This window comes from Eptesicus fuscus, chromosome 9 (genome assembly GCF_027574615.1).
Source record: "Eptesicus fuscus isolate TK198812 chromosome 9, DD_ASM_mEF_20220401, whole genome shotgun sequence".
In the NCBI taxonomy this organism is placed as follows: domain Eukaryota; kingdom Metazoa; phylum Chordata; class Mammalia; order Chiroptera; family Vespertilionidae; genus Eptesicus; species Eptesicus fuscus.
In genome coordinates, this window is record NC_072481.1 from 25,711,140 (window position 1) to 25,734,718 (window position 23,579).

General features: G+C 53.7%; 1 protein-coding gene across 1 annotated transcript; it reads right to left on the reverse strand.

Annotated features, from left to right (window-relative positions):
- Positions 1-7,289: 7,289 nt before the first annotated feature.
- On the reverse strand, positions 7,290-22,369 carry NT5C1A (5'-nucleotidase, cytosolic IA). Its single transcript, XM_008151173.3, has 6 exons — positions 22,238-22,369; positions 13,134-13,301; positions 12,566-12,695; positions 11,892-12,014; positions 9,500-9,684; positions 7,290-7,982 (listed from the first exon to the last, which is right to left on the reverse strand). The coding sequence occupies exons 1-6, from the start codon at positions 22,367-22,369 to the stop codon at positions 7,617-7,619; spliced, it is 1,104 nt and encodes a 367-aa protein (XP_008149395.1). The 3' UTR covers positions 7,290-7,616.
- Between the last annotated feature and the right edge of the window lie 1,210 nt (positions 22,370-23,579).

Below are 23,579 nucleotides of genomic sequence, written 5' to 3' on the forward strand. Positions count from 1 at the left end.
CCACCCAGCTCAGCTACTCCTGGATTCCCAGCCCACAGAGACTGTGACATAATAAATGTTTCTTGTTTTTGTTTTGTTTTGTTTTTTTAAATATATTTTATTGATTTTTCACAGAGAGGAAGAGAGAGGATAGAGAGTTAGAAACATCGATGATAGAGAAACATCGATCAGCTGCCTCTTGCACAACCCCCACTGGGGATGTGCCTGCAACCAAGGTACATGCCCTTGACCGGAATCAAACCTGGGACCTTTCAGTCCGCAGGCCGACGCTCTATCCACTGAGCCAAACCGGTTTCGGCTGTTTATTGTTTTAAGTTGCTAAATATTGGGGTAATTTATCACACAGCAACAGATAACTAAGGCTCCCATGCCTTTGGTTTTCCACCCAAATAGGCCACAGGTGACTCTTGGGTGATCTTTTTAGGAAAGATGTGCAAAATATTTTACAATATTGCTCAGAATGACAGTTCTGAAATGACATTGGCCGCAAAGAGCTGACCCAGTCCTATCAGCCCTGAATTCAGTCATTCAGTTACAGGCACAATTATGGACGGTAGGGCTGGGGGACACTGAAGTGAAATTGGATATGCTCCTTTGGGCTATGGGAGAAAGACCATGGACCTACAAATTGCTCAAGGGAGGAAGTGATGTCATGTATGTGGTGTGTTGAGGGAGCCTTGCTGAGGAAGTGGTGTTTGAGATGCTCCCTGACAGGCCTCAGCGGGTGGAGGTGGAGGGGGTGGCAGGAGAAATGTGGTCATGGACAGGTTGGCGTGGACACACAGGTCCTAGGTTGGGTGGGCTATGGGGGGTGCTGTCGGGCAGGAAGAAGGATTATGTGAGGGCTGAGGCTGGAGTCTGAATCACCCACTTCCTCCTCCATCTCACATCCTTTTTTTGCTCCTCTTCTTCCTCCCACTCCAACCCCCCACCTTGGTAGGTCCAGATAGGGACTCGGAGTCCACGCCAAGAGCACTGCTGGGGGAGCTTGTCTTCTGATGGGCTCAGGCTGCCGTCCACCGTGGAACCTCCCCTCAGGGTGCTCTTCTTGTGGGGCAAGAGGTCTACAGAGAGACACTGCACCCATGGATGGAACCCACCTCAGCCTGCTCACTCTGTGTGTCCCCATTGGCATTTCTTGAAGGACCATAACCATAAGCCAGTCTGGGAATATAGTTGTGCGGGGGAAAACAAGACAATGTATGTTTCTTTTCAATGTCTTCTATTTATTTGAATGGCTTTAAAGAAGCAGAAGCCCATGTTGTAAAATTAAGGTCTAGGACAAGCATGAGGAGTGAGAGGGATCCACACTGACAAGCACATAGCACCCTTTATCATGTGACCAGGTAAATGCTGCGGGGCCAGACCGAGCTGGGGGCTGGGGACGGCCATAGTGGGCCAAGAGAGCGAAAAGCTGGGCAGGTGTGAGCAGTCTACCTAGCCCCAGGCAAGGGAAGGCCCACAGATGAAGAAGCATGTGCTCCAGCTGCTTACGGAGGCACTTAGGAGGTGGGCCATAAAAAGCGACCCAAGGAGGTTAGGTTAGAAGGAAGACCAGGAGGTTAGGTTAGAAGGAAGACCAGGAGGTTAGGTTAGAAGGAAGACCAGGAGGTTAGGTTAGAAGGAAGACCAGGAGGTTAGGTTAGAAGGAAGACCAGGGCAGCTCACGTTTGCAAAAGATAGAGGTAGAGCTACCATGAAGCAAATGGTACAAAATAGGGCTTCTGACAGGTAGATACAAACACACGACATATAGAGGCTTCATTTTAAATCTTACTCTGAATTGGGGGTGCTGAGATGCTTTTTAAGTAGAAAACTGGGAGCTAATTATATGTATGTCATTAAGTTAATAAAGAAGTTTGTATGTACAGTTTCAAACACACAGGGATGAACTAGGTTATCTCTAAGGTCTCTTAAAGGTCCCAAACTCTGTGAGTCTGAGTGTAATATCCTTACACTCAGTTACTCGGTTCTGAAAAAAGCACTTCACTGGGCCAGAGCCCGAGGGTGCTAACTGAAGGGTCAGATTTAGCTTACAAGGTCTGTTTTATTTGGTTGCACGCTGTTTTCTAGATTCAAAATAGTTGCCGACATTTAAAAGTCCAGATTTGTAGCTCTTCTTGAAAAATGGGGCAAAATACCCGGCGACACCAGCCCACACGGCAGCAACCATGTCAGACAGAGTATGTGCTCTCCGTGTCACCAGACCCTGCCTAGCCCTCTTTGCTCATTTTCGTTCCCTGCCTGGCCCTTGGAGGCATCGGGTTTGGGACCTGGCCCAGGCATCCCGTCTGTGGTGATGTCCTGATTTTCTATTTAGTGGCAGTTGTAAGTCTAGCCCTGAGGCCTTTACCCTAATTCCACAGCAGACCCATCTTAACAGTTGGCCCACGAAGGCCAGCAGTGTGGGAGTCAGTGACTCCAGTCTGCTGAGCTTCGGTTTGCCTCACAGATGAGTAACTGAAATGTTGCCAGCCATATCTCACTTTCGTAAATGGAATCCCAAAGGCCTCTGAGGGATGGCCCATCGGGGAGGTGCTTCCTGACCGAGGCCCAGGGTAAATGACTTCTGGGCCAGACGAGAACACCCAAGCAGAGGAAGGAATCCCCGCCTAGGCTGCGGGGAGAGGGGGACCCGGGGTGCAGTGCAGGAGGCAGCTGTTCAATCCATGGCCGTGAGATGAGCAGGGCAGCTGTGCACAGCAGGTCGTGCAGGTGCCGAGGAGGTACCCCTCATGTCATAGTGTGAATGGCTCCATCTGGATTTGTGCACAGTCTTCCCCACTATACATGTTAGCCCTGGACGGTCAGGGGGAGGGGAAACAGGTAGAGATGATAAGGCAGGTGTAGCCGAAAGGAGTTCTCTGGGCTGCAGAGGGTAGGGGTGAGAGGCAGAGTGTGAGGAGCCAAGACCTTGTTGGCCAGAGGAGGGAAGCGAGAGAGAAAGAGAAAGGGCCTGGCCCCAGCAGTCCCCATGCTGCACATGTGCAAACGCCCATGAGATGATGGGAATAGCCAGAACTAGTCTCAGGAAGCAGGGCTGGCCATCAGTATGTGGGGCCCAGGACACTTAGTCAGCAGATAATCATCCTGTACACACACACACACACACACACACACACACACACACACACATATGCTGTCAGCAGAGATATCTGACCCATTACACACACCTACATATTGAGTGTGTCCACACACACAATCACAGCGGTTGTTGGTAAAAGCAATGAGCTCATCAGGCAGCTACATTTAACACACATTTTCAGAGCACCTAAAGTCCATTTTGGCTAAGTTACCTGCCAGAGTTCAGCACAGCACCAAGTACCATGGAAGGAGAGAAAAATAACCAGTGAATAAAACCACTATTACTTCCACAAGCAGCTGAATGCGGGCCTGCAGTGCCACCTACTGGCGGGAGGGGTGTTTGCACTTTGCTTGAAGAAGGTGAAACCAAGGACACTGCATCTCAGACACACCTAAGAAGCCGCCAACTACAGGCGGCCATTCTCCCTCTTTGTATTCTGCCCTAGTGGGATGAGATCCCCGTAATCGCAGCGTTGAACTACAACATCTGAATTACAACGGGCGCTGGGTCACTTGAAAAGAGTCAAAACTTGAAATCTTGACGTCTCAGACGACAAGGGTCTGCTGTGCTTAACATCGAGGTACTTAGCTAGTACCCAGGAGACTCCGCAGCCCCAACAATGCCCACAGGTGGGCGCGTATCCCCGCAAGCTTTCCCCTGGGCAGGGGAGCCAGCCTCTGCCTCCGAGTGCTTAGGGGCATGACAGCAGGTCTTTCCCACTGAAGAGCAGGCTGGGCAGGTCCGCCTTAGCCCGGGGGTCAGCACACTTTTCCGGTAAAAGGTCAGATAAATACTTTCAGCGCCGCGCTCTCTGTTGAAGTAACTCAGCTCTGCTGCTGTAGTGTGAAAGCAGCCGCACACGCACATAAACAAATAGAAATGGCCGTGCTCCGGTAAAAGGTGTTTGTTTAAAACAACAAACAGGTAGTGGGCTCTATTTGGCCCCAGGAGCCATGGTTTACCAAACCCGCATTAGCCCAATTCAGGGTCTTCAAACTGGGTTCCTCAGAGCTTGGGGATTGTTTGGGGTGCTCCAAGGGCTCTGCAAATGTTTGGCTTTAATATAAATTCTTCTTAGCTATTTAGGGAGCTATAACCAAAATGTGCCCACTCAAGTGTATTAAGCATTTTAACACGCAGGAGATCAATATGTTAAAGGACTGTCAGGGGAACTCCTCTGTTATGAAGCTTCTATTGCCATCTCTATGCACATGTCTGGGTCATACGGCAAAACGGCTAAGAGCCTGGGCCCCCATGTCAGCCTGAGTCCCTGTGCTGCCGCTTACTAGCTATGTGACTGGGCAAGTGGCTTTCCTTCTCTAAACCAGCACGGGCACCCCCAAATGGCGCACACGGGCCATCGCGCTGGAGCCGCCGCCAGGAGCCTGCTAAGAAGCCCCTTTTACTGGATCGTGGGACCAGGGAGCGGTCACAGGGGCCAGGACAACTGAGGCCATTCAGGGGCACTCAGGGACCCAGGCCAGCGCTATTTACCAACGGTCATGGAGACATTTCTATATTTTAAGCACCAGTTTGTCTGGACTGGTGCATACCAGCTGAATGTCATTACAGTGCCAGATCCATCTTGGATTTGAACTTCTTGCTGGTTCTGGTGTCTTCTGGCATGTTCTGCTATGTTCCCACCTTCTGATTGGGCTCTGGGGAAGGGGAGGGGGCTATTTGGCAATGATCTTAACCGTCTCAGTGCTTAGTAACAGGGCTTCTGTTTTTCTGCGAAGTGGCCGTTTCCACCAGGCCTGGGATTTTGTTGGCCAGCATTTCCCGGGGCAAGTTCCACAGGACTTGCTGGGCTGCGGTGCTTTTGGCTACAGGGGTCCAGCATGCGGGGAGCCAGGTTGGGCCTGAGGCTTTGGTGCTCACCTGGCTTTTTAGTTTGCCTGCTGAACGCTCCTCCTCACCCCTTGAAACAATCAGGTGTGTCTGGCGGCTGCCCGAGCCTGCCCTCAGAACGTCTGGCCTCTGGAAGCTCTCTCTCCAGGCCCGAGATGCTCATGTCTGGTTGCAATAATAGAATTTGGACCCGACTGTCTCTCACTGCCCAGGGCTGTCTATGTCTATTAATGGGGCTCCAGTGAAATCCAGGCTTTTACTGAACCTTATCTTTCTGCTTCCAGCATCCTACTTTCCTGCTTCCCGACAGACCTAGAAGAATCATTGGTGTTTATCATTAGGTCCTGGGGGCAGGACTTCTTGGCTCCCAGAATGCCTGGGGTTTATCTTAATTAGGTGACATCTGGTGCTGTCTTCACAGCGCACATGTCCACCCTTGGTCACGCAGCCTAATGCCTGCTGGGGCCCTGGAGGCTCAAACAAGGGGGTGATTATGACCCGGGAGGGGGTGGTGGTGGTGAGCAGATGTTTCTGTGGTTCAGCCAAGATCAAAGGTGACTTGGGTTGAGCTCTCTGACCTCCTCCTTCCCTCTTAGGTCTCACGGTATCTCTGGCTGGGCTTGGAGCCTGGGTAGAGGAAGAAGCTCAAAACCAAACGCTCTGCCCTGAGGCCTCCTCTGTTGCCCCCAAAAGATCCTGACTGGATGGGAATGAACTCGTGCAAAGACATCTTCATCACCCGCCCTTCCCCCGGTAAGGCAGTCAGTGCTGGGCATCTGCCCTGGGCACTCGGCACAGCCTGGCCCTTCCCCCACAGGCCCAGCCTCTAGGAGCTGATAGCAAAAGCTCAGCTGAGCACTTCAATTCTGGCCCAAACTGTTGCTCCAATACAGAACCACCTGCGTGTGCTTACTCTTTTCTCCTTCCTGGTGATCTTTCTGCAGCGACTGCCCTGCCCTGCCTTGCCCAGAACCTGTGCCCATTCAGACCGTGAGCTGAGCCCTCAAAAGGACAAAGGCCAGGCCCCTGATGGCTCTTCACTCCTTTCTCCTGTCCCCACAAGTGTTCCGGTTCTCCCACACACACCTCCAGGCTCCTGCCCACTTTGCTGATACCTCTGGCTTTCTTCACAAAGTGCTTGCTCATAGCTAGGCTTGCCTCCCAGGAGCCAGGCAATCAGCACCCCCATCCAGATGTCTGCTCACACCTCTGGGTCTTCCTGAGGGACCAGCCATTGGGGCCACCACCCCTGCAGAGAGCATGGCTGGTCACAAAGGAGGAGGCTGTCATTAGGCAGTGAGGATTCTACCCCGAAAGTGGTGACGGAGGGGCTGCAGGGGCTCCTGCAAGGGTGGGGGGTTCACAGGTGTACCGCAGAAGGCATCCCTTGCACAGCATCCCAGTGACGGGGAGCTCATTACCTCCACGCCTATTCCCACAGCTGGAGAATCTTCCGGCGCAATTTCAGCTCCTTCCTCTCTAACTGGTCACTGCCTCAGACCAGGCCACCCCACCCATCCCACATCATCTCAGCCTGGACAGCCTCCCCCTTCGGCCACTGAGCTTTCTCCCCCTGGGCCCACAGCAGTAAACCCCAGTCCTCCGCTGTTTTCCCTACTGGCAGGGCTGCTCGGCGACACAGCAGGATACAATAACCGAGGGAGTGAGGGTTGAGGCGAAGGGGTTGGCAGGCTGAACTTTGGCTAAGAGCAAAAGCAAAGGAAGCAGTGGGCAGGCTGCTACCAAAGTGGCTCCCCAGGAAGTGCCTGCAGTGCCCCCTGCTGGCTACACTAGAGTTTGCATGCAGGTTCAATTCACTCCCTCATTCCTTTCCCAGATGGGGCAGGCCTGGCAGCCGACCCCCGGTGACTCAGATGAGAGGATCCCCGGGAGCAAATGGGTCATCTTGTCCAGTGGTTTCCAAATGAGTAAAATTATAGGTCGGGTTGCTGTGGACGATTGTGCGTTTTGCCCGGCTGACAAAGGCCTCTGGGCTGAGGAGCCAATGGGGGCTGACATCCCACTTATATCCTGCTAACCTAACTGTGTACCCCCGCGTGGGTGTGGCCAGCCCAGAGGAAGGCCTTCTTTCCGTTATTCATTGAGGCCTCCTTCCGAAATCTGCACAGAGGGGCCGCGTAGACCAGTGGCAGCCCTAGCACAGAATGCTTCCTTTAAAGAGGGCAACCTTATAAAACCAAGCTCTTTAGCTAAAGGCGAGTTTGAAAACCACCTCAAAGATGGGGAAACTGAGCCCCATGAAAGGGAGGGACTCGCTCTAAGTTACGCAGTTAATGCCAGGATCGAGCTTAGAGGCCAGATCTCTTCTCCCTCAAAGCAGTGTTCCTGGCACGACACCCAGCTGGTTTTCACCCCAAAGCCCTTTTGAGGCATCCTGGCTCCTCTGAGCCTCCACCCGCAGTCCCATCAACTTCCCCTGAAATCCAGCCACGGTCTTACTTTCCTAGCCAGCATCATGGCACAGTGTTGGCCCCCAATGAGGGGCTGGTGAGATGCCGGCCCAGTCTGCATGGTTGCGTACCAGCGCCTCACTCCCAGGATGAGGGCAGACATGCAGCAAGGCAGTGCGGTAGGGCGAGAAGGGTCCAACAGACAACGTGTCGGAGGGTGGCAGGGAGCTGTGCCTGGAGCACTGGGGGTCGGTGAGGCTGGGGCGCAGCTACTGTGCAGCTGGGGCCTGCTTGGCAGGCGCAGTCCGCCGGGGTGTCTGTGCCACACCGTAAGGCACATGGGCGGCCACTGTGCCCATCTCCTGAGCCCCAGCCACGTGGAACATCTGGTCATCAAAGTAGATGTGCGGGCGGATCTTCTCCAGGAGGGGGCCCTTGGGCGCGCCCGCAAGGAACAGGGCTTCATCTGTCTCCAGGCCCCAGCTGCGCAGGGTCTTGAGCGCCCGGGCCCCGGAGCTGGCTGCACTGCGTGCCGTCACCAAGTAGGTGCGGATGGGGCACTCCAGCCGCAGGCCCTTGGAGTAGAATTTCTTCTGCAGCCTACCCAGGGCCTCCAGAAAGCCCTTGAGGGGTCCCTAGGAGAAGGCAAGGGGAGACTGTGAGCTCACCCCTCTCCCAGACACGCGCCCCCTCTCCAGCTGGGCTCCCCCTGAAGTACTCGTGTCTTGATGTTTGGGGTGGGACAGCTTCTCAAGATCCCCACAGCTCTCAGTCCTGCTCTGCCTGCTCAGGTCACTGCGCACCAATGGGGCTGCAGGTACCTATGGCAGTCTGGGTACCTGTACCGCTGCCATTGGGGGTGTCTGTGTCAGAAAAATGTGCCAGGAGAGCTGTTCCTAGGTATGTGCTTCTAGGTGCCCCTCGGGTGCATGGGTGTCTGGCCTACAGCTCCGTAGTATGACCTTCTGTGCTTACCAGCAGGGAGGATATTAAAAATATTTAGCAACCACAGCCTCCAGGCAGAATGGAGTCCAGCTGCAAACAACACGGACAGACAGACAGACCGATGTGCAGCTGGCTCAGGGCGCCACGCTCTGTGTCTCTAGGGCCCGGGAGAGGATTGGCTCTCTACACCGCCGGGAGCGATGGCGGGTAATGAGGACGGTGAGTAAAGAACCAGAGGGTGGTAAAGAAGAAAAGCACAACAGCAGCTGGAAATGGGGGGGGGGGGGGGCTGCCAGTCTTGGGGACCCCTCGCCTACCGGGAGGCTGGAGCAAGCAGTGGTCTTCCGGCTCTGCCTGCCACTTGGCGGGAAGACCGTCCTGCCCTGATTCCCCGGGTTTCGGAGGGGACGCGTGAGAATGGAAGTGGAGTGAATGTCCAGGGGCCACGGCTGAAGCCTGCTGAGCGGTTGCAGAGAGGGGCTCCGGGATGATGTGGATTTTTGTTAAAAGTACAAACAGGAGCTCCCAGGAGGACCAGAGAATCCCAACAGCTCCGGCCCCAAGGAATTTCAGCCAGGCTCCAGGGCCCGTTCTGCGCTCAGGGAGACACCTGAGCAGTTAGACAGTGAGTGAGGGTCCCTGAGCCCCTTGCCAAGGGATGGATGGCAGGAGGTGGTTAGGGCTGCTGTGGCCCTAAAAGCAGAGGGGCTGCTCCAGACCCCACACCCAGGGGATCTCTCTGGCCCAGTCCAGCTGTTCCTTTCCTCCTGGAGGGGCGTAGGGGACCCTACTCAGAGGGGCGGGGGAACCTCAGAGAGGGAATGAGGGTTCCAGAGAGAGGATGGCAGAGTCAGAGGGAGAGGTGAGGCTTTAGAGGAGGGATGGAGACCTCAGAGAGGGGACGGGGACTTCCAGAAGGGGCTGGAAACCTCAGCTACGAGCAGCAAAGGGGAGGTAGGGGCTTCCGAGAGGGGCTTAGAGAGAGGATGGGGGCTTCAAATGGAGGATGGGACTGCAGTGAGGGGAACAGGGGCTCAGTGGGAGGGCAGGAGCTCACGGAGGGGCGCCAGGGCTCAGGTGAGAGGGATGAAGGCTGGAGGCTTGGTGAGGGGACCTGGCTGGATTCTGGGCCAAGCTCAAAGTTTGGTTCCAGCCAAGGGCAGGTTCTGAGGAGCCACTCAGGGGCTCTGGGGCGTTTGTGGAGCACCTGGGCCAAGGGTTTGTTCTCATGGGCCTTCTCATGCTCGAAGAACCTGTCCAGCCCATGGGCCTTGACAATGCGCTCCGACTCGTCCGAGAAGAGCACAGCGTCCCCGTCGAAGGCCACGCGCAGCTGACTCTGGGACACAGCCACGTCCCTGCTGGGGCTGAAGATGGTGGCGGCTGCGATCCCTGGGCAGAGAGAGGCGAAGGTTGTCTACCTTTACCCTGGCAAGCAGGGCCGCCCTGACGCCTGCCTCAGCTGCCTGGGGCCAGGAGAGGGCTAGCTCAGGCTATTCTTAAAAAAAAAAATTAATAAAAAAATTAATTAAAAAAAAATATATATATTATATATTGATTTCAGAGAGGAAGGGAGAGGGACAGCGAGATAGAAACATCAATGATGAGAGAGAATCACCGATCAGCTGCCTCCTGCACACCCCCTACTGGGGATGGAGCCCGTAACCCGGGCATGTGCCCCTGACCAGAATCAAACCTGGGACCCTTCAGTCTGCAGGCCGACGCTTTATCCACTGAGCCAAACCAGCTAGGGCAGCTCGGGCTATTCTTGCCCCACCTGCCTCTCCCAGGACTCGGAGCAAAGCTAATGAGGACTAACATTCAGAATATTTAACACCTGGCCAATCAGAATGGGTGGTGGCCTTTGCTCTGAGGGCCCTGGCCCAAGTTTCCCTTTAGTTGCTGCTTTGTGGGAAGCTCTGGGGGAGTCCCAGGAAGCAGGGTGGGGCACTTAGAGGACTCAGGACAAGAGCCATTTATCAATCAGTGTGGAGGGATGGCAATGCTTTATTATCTAGTAAGGTCATGCTGGTATGGACCATCGGAATGTCCTGGCTGGAAGGGAGGGTCCCCCAGGCCACTGATATCCTCCCTGGAGTTATTCACAGCCCCTAATATAGACCTACAGGGGGGCTGGGAAGGGGCCCTGTCCCTGGCTTGGCCTCGCTCTCTTGCTGTTGATTCCAGCAAGTCTCTCACCTGCTCTGAGCCAAGGTAAAATGAAGGATGTTTCAGCTCTGCCTGGGGCTGAGATCCCAGGCTGCCGTCTGGGGTGGAGTCGGGGTGGGCACCCCCTCAGTCTTCTGCCACAAGGGCACCAAGGTATGCCCTTCTCAAGGCAGCCTGGCCATTCAGGGTTCCTTGAAGCAACGTGGATGGCCATGAGAGGCAGCAATAATTCCAGTGACTGTGGCACAGACTCTCTGCAACCTTGGGCCTCTCCAGAGCTACACTGGACAAGAGAGCCAGTGCTGGAGGCTGGAGACCTGGTCAGCAGCTCAGCCCATTCCTTCTTCATCTCTCCGAAGGCCACCCGGCCCTGCTCTTCAGAAATCTGGGATCACAGGGGCTGGGCTTAGGCAGAGATTTGGGAGAGGCGAGCAGTGTCAACTTTGCTAGCCTGAGGATGTTATTTGTAGGACCAGGCCCTGGGCATCAGGCCAGGCACCTTCTCAGCTCTGCCAACGATGGAGCCAAGATGAACCCGAACCACCCACCCCTTGCTCTCCAGCCTGAGCTCAAATTGCAGACATATAGAGGCACACATGCAGGCCAGTGCCAAGGCCCCCACCAGAGGGGTGGCATCGTGTAGGGAAATAGCTCTGGCTCCTGGTTAAAGATAGCCTCCCAGAGGCCCAAGCAGCTCAGAGAGGAGGCATCAGGGAGAGAGAGGCCAAGCTTCTAGGCAGGAGACAGCATGCCGGAGAAGAGCGAATACACTGTTGACTGATAAACCTTCCAGTAGTGCTGAGCCTGAGGAGCCCTCTCAGGAAATGGGGCCTGTCCGCCTGTTTTCTTCTATGTGCAATAGGAATACATACCCTGTTGGAGGACCAAGGCTGGGTCTACCACCCACAACTGACCCCTGAGAGAGACAAGGGCAATTCTCTTTGTCAGTACTTGTGGCTGGGTCTCCTAACCTCACCTCAGCTGCTGGAATGCTGGCCACTTCCCAGACCCCACTCATTGCCCACGCTGGGCTAGATACTTATCTTTCTCCCCATTGGCCCAGACAGGGACAGAAGCTGCCCATGGTCACACAGGAATCAGAACTCCTACTGACCTGGAGGATTCCTACAAGGGAGTAGCTTTCTGGGCTGAAAGGAGGGTTTCCATGGAAACAGAAGCCTGGGTGATGGTGATGAGTAAAAGCATCCTTAACATGAGGGTAGGGGGTGGAAGAGTGGATTAGATGGGTAATAATGAATGGGGGGTCTTGTTCTCAGATTTATTGGACAGGTCATAGGAATTAGGAAAGATACCCCTCTTCCAGTTACCATGGCAACCACTAGCACCTGCTCAGAGCTTTAGGACCAGGCCTCCCCTTCTGGGACCCCTTTGCCAGACTCCCCATATTCTCCCTCCCCAGTTTGACTCACCTTGATCAATGGCTTCTCGAACTTTTTCTGCATCAGCTGACAAGTAGAGGTTGGTGTGATAGGCCTTGAGGTAGCAGATGGGGCTATTCCCTCCTGTCATGCAGAACCTCTCGATGAACAGGTCTGGGGAGGAGAGAGAGAACACTCCGGTGATGCCTGGGTCAACCCTTAGGGCCTCAGAGTGGTCCCTCCATCTCCAATAGACACCATCTTGGTTCTGAGTGATGGTGGGACAGTGGGGTGATTCTCTGAGTGATTTTAGGCCAGCAGCCCCCCTCTCTAAGCCCCTGCCTCTTTCATCCATGAAATGAGGATGATCACCTCTGGAGCAATTGCCTGGCTCACAGTAACATCCTCTTGTCCCGGAGTCACAGTACCACACAAAGTGGATCCCTAGCCATGAGTGGCTCTCTTGGCCATAGCTGATTGGATAGGAACAAACACCTGATCCAAGCTGAGCCAATCAGTTAGATTGTTCAACTGCTGGTAGCTGGAAATAAGTCATAATAAGTGGGAATGTTTATATCCTGAAAATGGCAAAGCTACAATTTTTTTTTAAAGAGCCAGTTTACCAGTTTTGGGGTTCTAGTTGGTGTACCCTTACCCTGCAGAGGTGTGGTCCCGTCCCCAGGTGTCTGGCAGGGGTGTCCCATGGCCAGACCCCTCACGCTTACCATAGTGGTTGATGCTATTGATGAGACGGACACCCACTTGAGCATGGTTGTTGGTTACAAGGACGATGTCAAAGATGTCCTCACTGTCGGGGTACAGGTCCCGAAGCTGCTTGTTCACCGCCTCCAGAGCCTGGATGGGACAGGGGGGAGGGCTCTAGCTCAGACCCCCAGGAATGAATAGCTGGAGTTGGTAGCCAGGGTTGGGGAGGACGATGGGAGAGGAGAGGGGAGGTCAGGGGCCAGAGTTTGCGTGAGATCAGTGGACATGGACTTGCTCCGCCTAGTCTCTGCCATTGTGCGGACTGATTATTGCTCAGGGCTGCCTCACTGGAAGCGTGAGTGGAGGCTGAAATCCAGCCCGTGCTCCACTCACCGAGATGGTTCGTTACCTGGTGTGGGGCTGCATTAGCCCAGAGTATGGGGTGGCCTCTTCCCACAATGGCTTTGTCCCTAGCCAAGCCGTGCTCCTGTGGGGTAGCGTCCTCCCAGAGGGTCCTTTCTCCTTACTCAAACACGCATGCAAGTGCTTTTTCCTAACACCCCCCTCCAGGAGTGGACTGCCACTCACCTTCACGAAGGGGAAGGCCGGCCCGGGGCTGAATGGTTCATTCTCGTGTTGCAGCTGGTAGCGCACGTACTCCTCCACGCCCTGCTCCATGTAGATCCGCTGCTCCTCGTCCATGCGGAACAAGGCTCGGGAGGACACGGCAATGGTGACTGCATTCTGAGGCTTGGGCTGCAGAGGAGCAGGAGAAGGGCCATCACTTCCACTTCCCTGAGGTGGGTCTCATGGGCCAGCCCCTCTGAGTCCTGGGGCAGGGAGGAGAAGACCAGGCCCAGCCTCTGCTAGGAGGCTCAGTATTGGGCAGGGGCAGACCTAGGACAGGACCTCCTCTGTGAAGGACCCAGCTGGGGACTGAGGGAGATGAAGGCGCCCCACCAAGAAGCAGGGACATGCCCTTGGGGCGTCTGCAATCTAGCCAGCCACCTGGACACAACAGATGAATGAATACAGTGTATGGAGCCAGAGTGTGACCGATGCTCAAGATGGGCTTCAGATGTTTTCCATTATAAAATGAGAGCTACATGCCCTTGGGAGGAAATGGTACTTAGAAACATGACAACTATAGAAGAACATTTATCTCCAGCCCAGATCTTCCTCCAGCTCCAGACTCATGTACCTAACTGTCCCGGTTGACTAACCAGACCCTCAAACTCAACATGCCCAAAGCTGAATTCCCACAACGGTCTCCACCCCTAAACCTGGACTCCTCCCTTCTTCCTCATCTCACTGCTGAGCACCACCATGCACTCACCACCTCAACCAGAAGCCCAAAATCCAATGCCAGTCTTCCCTCTCCCTCAACGCCCTTTCCCCACCAACAGCCCCACTAGAACCCATCCACTTTTGTCTTCCCTACCATAGTCCAGTCCATCAGTATCTCTCATCTCCTCCAATCTGTCATCCATATTGTTGTCATGGGATTTTTCTCAAGTTCAGATCTGATCAAGTCCCCCTCCCCCTCAGTGGTGCCCACTTTTCTCAGACTCCAGTTGTTAGCTTTTGGTATGGAGTAGGAAGCTCTTCACGACAGACCCCTACCTCGCTCTCCGCGCTCACCTTCCCATGACCCCACTTGGCTCAGGCTGAACTTTCTCGTGTGTGAGCACACCTTCCATTCTCTCTCTCTGACCCTTTGCACATGCTGTTTCCCTTCCTCATCCACTCTTCCCCTGACTCTCCACCCAGCTCACTTCTGCCCACCCTTTGGGTCTCAAACAATGTGTCACCTCTAGGAAGCCTTCCTTCACCCTTCGTCATGGGCTTGCCACCTCTTCTGTTTCCTTTTTCTTCCCAGTTTTCCTATTTCCTTTTAGTAAAATTTAACAATAAATTGTAATTGCTTATTTCTACTTCTAGACAGAGTTCTAGAGAGGAAGTAGGAACAATGCCTAAGTTCTGAGGGAAGAGGAACTATGACTATCTTGTTCGCTTATTGTATCTCTAGTGCTTAGAACTGTACCTAGCACACAGTAGGTGCCCAGTAAATGTTTAATGCTTCTGAACTTTTAAATAACATATTTTGTTGGGAAACATTATTTGCCATGACAAAATTTAACATGAACCAGAAACTTCAGTTCAGTGCCCTAATCTGTTCAGCTTGCTCGATATAGTAGGTACTCAGAGAATATTTTTTTGATTGATGCCAATTTGGTGAATATTTGCTGGCTCTTTATGCCAGGCACCTGGGCTCTGCCTGAGGGTGGTCCTGGTAGAGACTGGGCTGCTGTCCTCGGAGCTCACAGGCTGGTAGGGGAGAAAGTCAGGTAACCAGAGATGCAAAAGGGATTGAAATGAGTGACAGAACACAGGTGAAAAGCAAAGCCTTGATGACAGGTTCACAGGAAGTTGTCATGGGAGAGGAGGAGGAGGGTGAAGTGAGGCATGAAGAGGTGTGCACATACACGGTGGTGCATCCACAAAGGTGAGCAGAGCCCAGGGCATGGGGGTCTGAGAAGAGTAGGAAGGTGCCGGACTAGAGGGCCTCCTCTCAGAGCCCCAGGAGGGTCTCAGAACTCCTGCACCATCTCCAGGAGAATGGAGCCAGGGGCCCCAGCACAGCAGCAGCTGGGCCCTTTATAATCCCTGGGGAAGGTCAGGACGTGGGTTCCCAAGGGACTCAGAGTCCCACTACATCTCTGTGACCTGAGCATGATTCCCACTTTACAAATGAGGGGCTCAAGTTGGGGGCAGGATTCATAAAGGGACCTGGCGCCTGGTCAGCGTGACTCAGTGGTTGAACGCGGACCTATGAACAAGGAGGTCATGGTTTAATTCCGGATCAGGGCATATGCCTGGTTTGCAGGTTCAATCCCCAGTAGGGGGCATGCAGGAGGCAGCTGATCAATGTTTCTCTTTCTTTTTTTGCTATTTAAAAAAAAAATTCTTTATTGATTTTGTACAGAGAGGAAGGGAGAGGGATAGAGAGTTAGAAACATCGATGAGAGAGAAACATCCATCAGCCGCCCCCTGCACACCTCCTACTGGGGATGTGCCCGCAACCAAGGTACATGCCCTTGACTGGAATCGAACCTGGGACCTTTCCATCCATAGACCGACACTCCATCCACTGAGCCAAACCGGTTAGGGCCAATGTTTCTCTTTCATCATTGATGTTTCTCTCTCTCCCTTCCTCTCTGAAATCAATAAAAAATATTTATATTTTTAAAAATTAAAAATAAATAAAGGGACCTTGCTTTCTGGCCTGCTCCTGCTAGCCCTGCGGGTCACGCACTGGCCCCGCTGCTTCTCCCTGGAGTCAAGCCTGGGTTCCAATCAGTTGACAACATTGAGTGATTACCATGTGACAGGCACTGTGCTGGGGACATGGCAGAAAACAAGACAGGTGTGATCTCTGCCCCCATGGAGCTTATGACCTGTCCCCAAGGCAGAAATTCGTGACATCCTTCAGAAGAGCACTGTCCAATAGAACATTCTGTGATAATAGAAATGTCCAGAGCTGTCCTTGTGGCTATAGAGCAGTGGTTCTCAACCTTCCTAATGCCGCGACTCTTTAATACAGTTCCTCATATTGTGGTGACCTCCAACCACAAAATTATTTTCGTTGCTACTTCATAACTGTAATTTTGCTACTGTTATGAATTGTAATGTAAATATCTGTGTTTTCCGATGGTCTTAGGCTCTACAGCAGCGGTTCCCAACCTGTGGGGAGTTCGACCAGCAGGCAGGCCGGCCAGCTGCCCATGTCCCCTCCCCCGGCTAGGCTGGCCAGACCCCACCCATGCACGAATTCATGCACCGGGCCTTGTGGCTATAGAGCAGTGGTTCTCAACCTTTGTGGCTAGTGAGGCTGAGAAACTGAATTTTTAAAAATATATTTTTATTGATTTCAGAGATGAAGGGAGAGAGAGAGAGAAACAAAAACATCAATGATGAGAGAGAAGCTTTCATGGGCTGCCTCCTGCATGCCCCACAGTGGGGATCAAGCCTGAAACCTCGGCAATATGCCCTGACCAGGAATCAAACCGGGACCTCCTGGTTTATAGGTTGATGTTCAACCACTGAACCACGCCAGCTGGGCTTGAATTTTTTTTTAATATACACTGAGTGGCCAGATTATTATGATCTCTGAACGCATAATAATCTGGCCACTCAGTGTGTGTGTGTGTGTGTGTGTGTGTATACACATACACACACACACACACACACACACACACACACACACACACACTGAGTGGTCAGATTGTTTTACATCTATATATATATATATATATATATATAGGCCTGGTGCATGAATTCATGCATGGGTGGGGTCTGGCCAGACTGGCCAGGGGAAAGGGACATGGGCGGTTGGCTGGCCTGTCTGCTGGTCGAACTCCTAGCTGAGGGGACAATTTGCATATTAGCCTTTTATTATATAGGATATACACTGAGTGGCCAGATTATTTTGCATTCAGAGATCATAATAATCTGGCCACTCAGTATATATTTTTATTGATTTCAGAGAGGAAGGAAGAGGGCAAGATAGAGACATCAATAATGAGAGAGAATCACTGACCGACTGCCTCCTGCATACTCCCTACTGGGGATTGAACCCACAATCCAGGCATGTGCCCTTGACCGGAATCGAACCTGGGACCCTTCAATCCCTAGGCCGATGCTCTACCACTAAGCCAAACCAGCTAGGGCTGGGCCTAAATTTTTTATTGTATTTTATTTTCATCAAGTTAAATTTAAGTAGTTATGACTGGTGAGTGGCTAATGAGGCTTTAAGACCTCGGGATAGGAATGGAAGACCAAAGAGCTCCCCACGTCGTAAGGTAGACCTCAGCTTGCATTTGACTTTTACTCCAACCAGGGTGCTGTATGTGGCCAGCAGGCCAGTCTAGGGCAGTGGCAGGACAGGGGCCTCTCCTCTGGGGCTCAGCTCCAGTACTCTCCCAGGTGCTGGCCACCACTGTGTACTAGTATCTGTGTGTCCTTGGGCTGGGTACCACCCAACCCCCTTAGCAACTGAGAGCCTTCAAGGAAAGAAGGTAAAGTTAAAAGACCTAGAACAGGGGTGGGGAATGGCTGGCCTGCAAAAACATTTGCCCTGGTCCTGCCAAGGCATTAGGGGTAGGTTAATAAAATGTTTGATCAAATTTAGCAGGCTAATTTTTAAGTTGGTAATTTTGTATGGCCCTTGAATGATGTTATAAATATCCAAATGGCCCCTGGCAGAAGAAAGGTTCCCGACCACTGACCTAGAGAAAAAAAATGATAGAGGGATGGCCAGGGATGGTAAGAGTGGGGCTGAGGGAGTTGGGAGACCCACGCTCATAAACCCAGGAAGCCTGATGGCTTACTGCCCCGGGGACAGGGCCCATCATCCCTTCAAGGACAGAGAATCAGCTGCCCTCCCAGCCCCTTCAGGCAGGTTCCCAAGCCAGCCACTCCAGCCCAGGCAGCCAGCCAAGGTCTCACTCTTCACTTTCTATCCCACAGTCCCTGCCAGACTGCCATGTTCTGGGTCCCCTCTGGCTGACCTGCCCAGACCCCATCCCATCCCACTTGAGCAATTGCAGGAAAACTATCCCAGCTGCCTTGACTCTAGGAGTCTCCACTTTTTTCTTTTAAATATGGGGAAAGAGCCCTAGCTGGCTTGGCTCCGTGGACAGAGCATCGGCCTGGGGACTGAAGGGTCCCGGGTTTGATTTCCGTCAAGGACATATGCCCAGGTTGCAGGCTCGATCCCCAGTGGTGGGGTGTGCAGGAGGCAGCTGAACAATGATTCTCTCTCATCATTGATGTTTCTATCTCTCTTTCCCTCTCCCTTCCTCTCTGAAATCAATAAAAAATATATTTTAAAAATATATATAGGGAAAGAGGCTCAGAGAGGGACAGAAATTTATTCTAGGTCACACAGCAAAGTCAACACAGAGCCAGGGTAAGATCCCAAGTCTCTGGTCTCTGTCCACACAGCAGCACTCCCCATAGGCCCCTCCTCAATAACTCCCAGAAGACCCCAATCCCTGCTACTTCAGCCACTTCCCTGGGACACGCCCCACACACAGCACTTTCCTTTCCAGATTTGGAAGAAATGGTGAGGGGCACAGAGCTCTCATGGTGAGGATTCTAAGGGCAGGGCTCTCTTTGCTCTCAGAATGGAGGTTCCAAGGGCAGGACCCTGCCTCCCCACTCAGCCTGCTCTGACGCTGTGCAAGTCACGTGGAGCCTCAAGGCCAAGTGGGCAGGAGCTGCTGCAGGAAACAGGGATCCCGGCTGAGAAGATGAGCAGCCCAGGATCCCAGCTGGAAGAGATGAGGGCTCCAGGTGGAGTTGAAGGAACAGGTGAAAGGAGTTGTATATCCAAATGGCTCCTCCCCAGAGCTGGGGAGGAGCAAGCACTTAGAGACCCTCCTGGACCTAGCTGCAGAAGGAGGCCACCTTGTCATGTGTTGCCAGGTGACCCTCCAGAAGTCAGAAGGAAGTCCGGATTCCGGATTGGGTGGGTTAGAAAGACCCTTACCCTAGATCAGAACTCAGCCTGAGAGCACTGGCCTCCAGGGAGCCAGGGTCCTGCCAGCTCTCTCTGCCTTCCACCAGGGCTTGGGGCCAGGCTGGTGTCCCCCTGCTGGCTTGGGGGTGGGATGGGCGAGGGGTGGGGGGATAATGGAGAGCAGCCCAACGCCACTCAGCCTGTCTGGGGAGCTCTCATTTTGGCTGATATAATTCTGCCTGTTGGGACCAAGATAGGAACAGGGCCAAAAGCTGTTATTTCTAGAAGGACTTAGAAGGAGAAGGGCTGCTGGAGGAGAGACAGATAGGTCTGCAATGAGGAAGTCCTCTGACCCCATGAGGTGAGGGTCTCCTAGGGATCTCAGGGCTTAAATACTTCACTCAGGCTCTTGGGAATGAGAAGGACAGGCCTTGATGGGGTACATGAGGCCTAAAGCCCCCAATATAGCTTGTGGGAGGAGAGGCTATGGCAGGAAGGAGTAGGGGCCAGGAAGCCACCAGGCACCTTGTCTCTCAGAGAACTGTGAGGGTCAGAGGCTCACAGAGAGGTCATGACTGACAGCTGGGCCTGAGTTCCCAGGTTCCTTGGTGCTTGGGGCGGAAATAAGTTGGTGAGCTCCACTCACCACCCTAATCCCCAATGTCCATCCCCTTCTCTCCATCCCCAGACCATGACAGCTTGCTCCTCAGACAGGGACCAACCTCCTTACTGGTATGCCTGCTGCCAGATGCACCCCCTTCAATCTATTCACCACTGCCCAGGGTGATCTTTCTAAAATGAAAATGGGACCAAATTAATCCCTTGCTGAAAAATCCTGCATAATTCCATAATAGTTTCATGGGTTTTTGTTTGTTTTTTAATATATTTTTATTGATTTCAGAGAGGAAGGGAAAGGGAGAGAGAGAAACATCAATAATGAGAGAATCACTGATTGGCTGCTTTCTGCACGTCCTCTACTGGGGATCGAACCCGCAACCAGGGCATGTGCCCTTGAGCAAAATTGAACCTGGGACCCTTCAGTCTGCAGGCCGGCACTCTATCCACTCAGCCAAACCAGCTAGGGCTGGTTTTCATGGTTTTTGAAAAAGTAGGTTGATCTTTTATTCAAATGAACTCTTGGGAGAAACCCCTATATGTAAACCAGATATTACCATATCATATCGCTATACATTTATTGAACAAATTCAAATACATTACATGTACATAAAGTATTTATTATAATGTCAACCAATGACAACAACACAGTGTTGTCTGGGTGATGACAAATTTGAAACTGGAAGTTAAGATGCCAGTGCAGACTTAAGCTTCATCATCTAGTCAATTTGTTTCTGCGTTGGCTGGTTTTTGCAGTATTGAGAAAGCCCTGATTCACACCAATAAGTGGTTGCAAATGCCTTGTTTGTTTTAAACTACAAGCCTCAAGAGACTCAGCAATAATTGTCAGCAATCTCAAGATACTCTTCTATTAAACAGATCACAGGAAAAACTTCATTCTGCGGTTTGCTTAAAAAAAATCAATCCGCAGCATAAATTAATATGTTGGTAGTCTCCAAGGTGCGGAAACGTCCACATAACACATTTGAGTGAGTTGAATTTTATTATACATTTTTAACGGTTTAAAACATACTTTGAAGAAGAAAAAGAAATTAATTGGATTCACGGGGCTCCATGGAACCTAGTTTTAAAACCCCTAACCTCACCCAGCTGGCATGGCTCAGTGCTTGAGAGTCAACCTATGAACCAGGAGGTCATGGTTCAATTCCTGGTCAGGTCATATGCCTGGTTGCAGGCTCGATCCCCAGTGTGGGGCGTGCAGGAGGCAGCCAAGCAATGATTCTCTCTCATCATTGATGTTTGATAGATTGCTCCCTCTCCCTTCCTCTCTGACATCAATTTAAATTATATTAATTAATTAATAAAACCCCTAACTTCACTGAATAAGGTCCCGGCTCCTTAACTTGGTACTCAAGGCCCTCCATGGGCCTCTGGCATTCCTCCAACTCTTCTCCCAAAGATTCTGCCTTCTCCCACTCAGTTGCCATCTGCATGCCTTTTGCCCATCCTGTTTCTCTCTGCGTGGCAAAACCACTTTAAGATCAGCGCAAAGGCCACCTCTACAAAGCCTACCTTAGCGGGCAGTCACTCCTTCTCTCTGCACCCACTGCACTGGCAGGTCTTTCACCTGAGCACTCACCACCTGCAGGGTCCCCCCTCAGGGCAGTGTGAGCGCCTGAGGCAGGGTCAGCCTAACGCACCTCTCAGTCGCCCTGTTGCTGAGGGGCCTGGCCGGTGCTGCAGGAAATGACTGTTGACAGGTGGGCCTCCTGGGGTAGGGTCTTTGGGAGGAAGTAGCAGGACACACTAAGGTCAGGCTGGAGCTCTGTTTTGGAGGATGCTCTGAGCCAGCCTCAGGTCTCAGTCCCCTCCGCGAGCACTGATGTCTGGAAAGCGGGAACCAGCCAGGCCCAGGGGCCAACCAGGGCATCAGAACTTGTGGGACTGGAAGAGGACCTCTCTCCTGTACGTGCGTCCCGGAGGGCTGAGACCACCATGGAGGTAGCAGGGGTGTGAATGCCCACTGCGAAGGGAGCTGAGGTGCAGAGTCCAGCGTCGATGCCCCGAACCAGGGGCGCAGAGGCCTGGGCGCACCCTCAGGACGCGGGGAACACAGCGCGCCAGCCCAGGGCGCATAGCCCTGAGCCTGACCCCAAAATGCATAGGCTCGAGTACGAAGCCCAGTACCCGGATGGCAGAAATCGGAGCGCACAGCAAGGAGGAGGCGGGTTTCCAGAGTCTGGTTTCTGCGGTCCGGGTGGCTTCCGCGGGCTTCACGGACCGGCTTGGCCACCCGCGCTGCCCGTGCGCCCCAGGCAGCCGCACCGGGAGGGGCTGGCCTCGGGGCCCGGAGCTGGGCCCTAACGGCAGCATGGGGGAGGGGGGTCCTGGCGTGGAACCCGAGCCCGGGAAGAAACACGGAGCAGAGCTCCCAAAATAAACCCGAGCCCGCGCCAACTGCCGGGCGCACTCTGGTGCTAAGGCGCTGTGTTCCCTCCCGGAGCCGCGCCACGGGTCCCCCTGCAGGCGGCCTTCGACCCCTCCCCCGTGACCTTCCCCCTTCCCTCCCTGAACACCCAGGCCCCGTGTTTACCGATTTGGGTTTCTTCTTGGGCGTGAGGTTGCCGCAGAAAGCGTTGGCTTCCTCCCAGCGCGTGGCCGTGGCCGCGGCGGTCTCTGCCCCCAGCCCGGGCTCGCGCGGCTCCCGGGGCTCCCCGGCTTCCATCTCCGGCTGTGCCCCGGCCGGGCCCGAGCGGGCGGCGGAGACACGGAGCTCGCGGGGCTGAGCTGCGGGAGCGAGGCGCGTCCCGGGCGTGAGAAGGAAGCGGGCAGCGGCGGGGGCTGTGGGCGTGCGAGCCCGCGGGAGGGCGGGGTGGGGGCGGGGGTGCCAACCTCGCCCTCTCGGTGGCCCGCGCGTCCCTGCGGTCGGTGTGTGTGTATCAGAGGACAGCTGGGCCCTCCTCCCCTGACCGCCCCACTCCCGAAGGGAACGGGGTGCGGGTGGGGGGCTGGCCTCTCCGGCTCTCAGGTGAAGGGGGCCTGAAGCGGGGCTTGCGGATTTGGGATTGGGGAGGGAGGGGGGGGCTGACAACTTATTTCCCAGGATGATGAATCCCAAAGAAAAAAATGAAAAGCTGGCTGTCCCCCGCCCCCAAGCTAACCTGGTCTCCCCCGTCGCTGCAAGGACCCCGGGGCCCCCTGAGCGGCGTTCCCTTCCCTCGAACCCGAGTCCATTCCGCGGAGAGGGGGGAGGGAGTGGATGGACAGCTCCGTCTACCAGCGGGAGCCCGCTTCCAGCCGGGCGCACAGGGGCAGACCCAGCCCGGCAGCTCTTCCCACCAGGGCAGAAGGGCCCTTGTCTGCGTGGGGACCAGGCTCCCTGCCTTCGGGGCGGCCCAGATCTGAGAGACTCCCAGGGATTCTCTCTCAAGACCCGAGTTCTTGTTGGGTCCTCAATAGCCGGCAGGGGGCGCGCACTCCCAGGCCCCACCTACCAAGCTTGGGTTGATCAGTTAAGGACAATCAAGTGCCTGGATGGAGGGTGGGTGGAAGACGAGCGTTGGAATCAAAGACTCCTGAACCACCATCCTGGAGTTTCATGGCGAGCCTAGAAGTGTGCACAGGTGGGTGGAAGCAGCAGGAAAAAATACTGGCTTGGCCCGGAGGGCGTCTGCCTGGGACGGGGTACAGAGTGGAGGGACCTGGACAGACTCTGCCATCCTGGGAGGAACTAACCAAACTGTGTGTGGGAGGAAAGGGGACATAATAACAATACAAAGTTTTAGGGGTAGGGAAGTATGGTTTCACTTGCCCTACTCAAGGCTTGGTAGAGTGTTTCCAGAGATGAGGCCAAAGTCTCTCCCAGCCTGCCTGCCCTTTGGCAATGTGACTTTGACATTTCTCCCATCCAGAGGTGGGGCTGAATCTGAGTTGAC

What these genes read in the sequence shown, in the direction of transcription:
- NT5C1A (XM_008151173.3), bottom strand. Translation starts at nt 22,369, where the DNA reads ATGGAAGCCGGGGAGCCCCGGGAGCCGCGCGAGCCCGGGCTGGGGGCA. An exon ending in CCAAGAAGAAACCCAAATCG is followed by an intron (nt 13,302 to 22,237) that starts GTAAACACGGGG and finishes GCTCCTCTGCAG; the next exon opens with CCCAAGCCTCAGAATGCAGT. An exon ending in CGGCCTTCCCCTTCGTGAAG is followed by an intron (nt 12,696 to 13,133) that starts GTGAGTGGCAGT and finishes TGTCCCATCCAG; the next exon opens with GCTCTGGAGGCGGTGAACAA.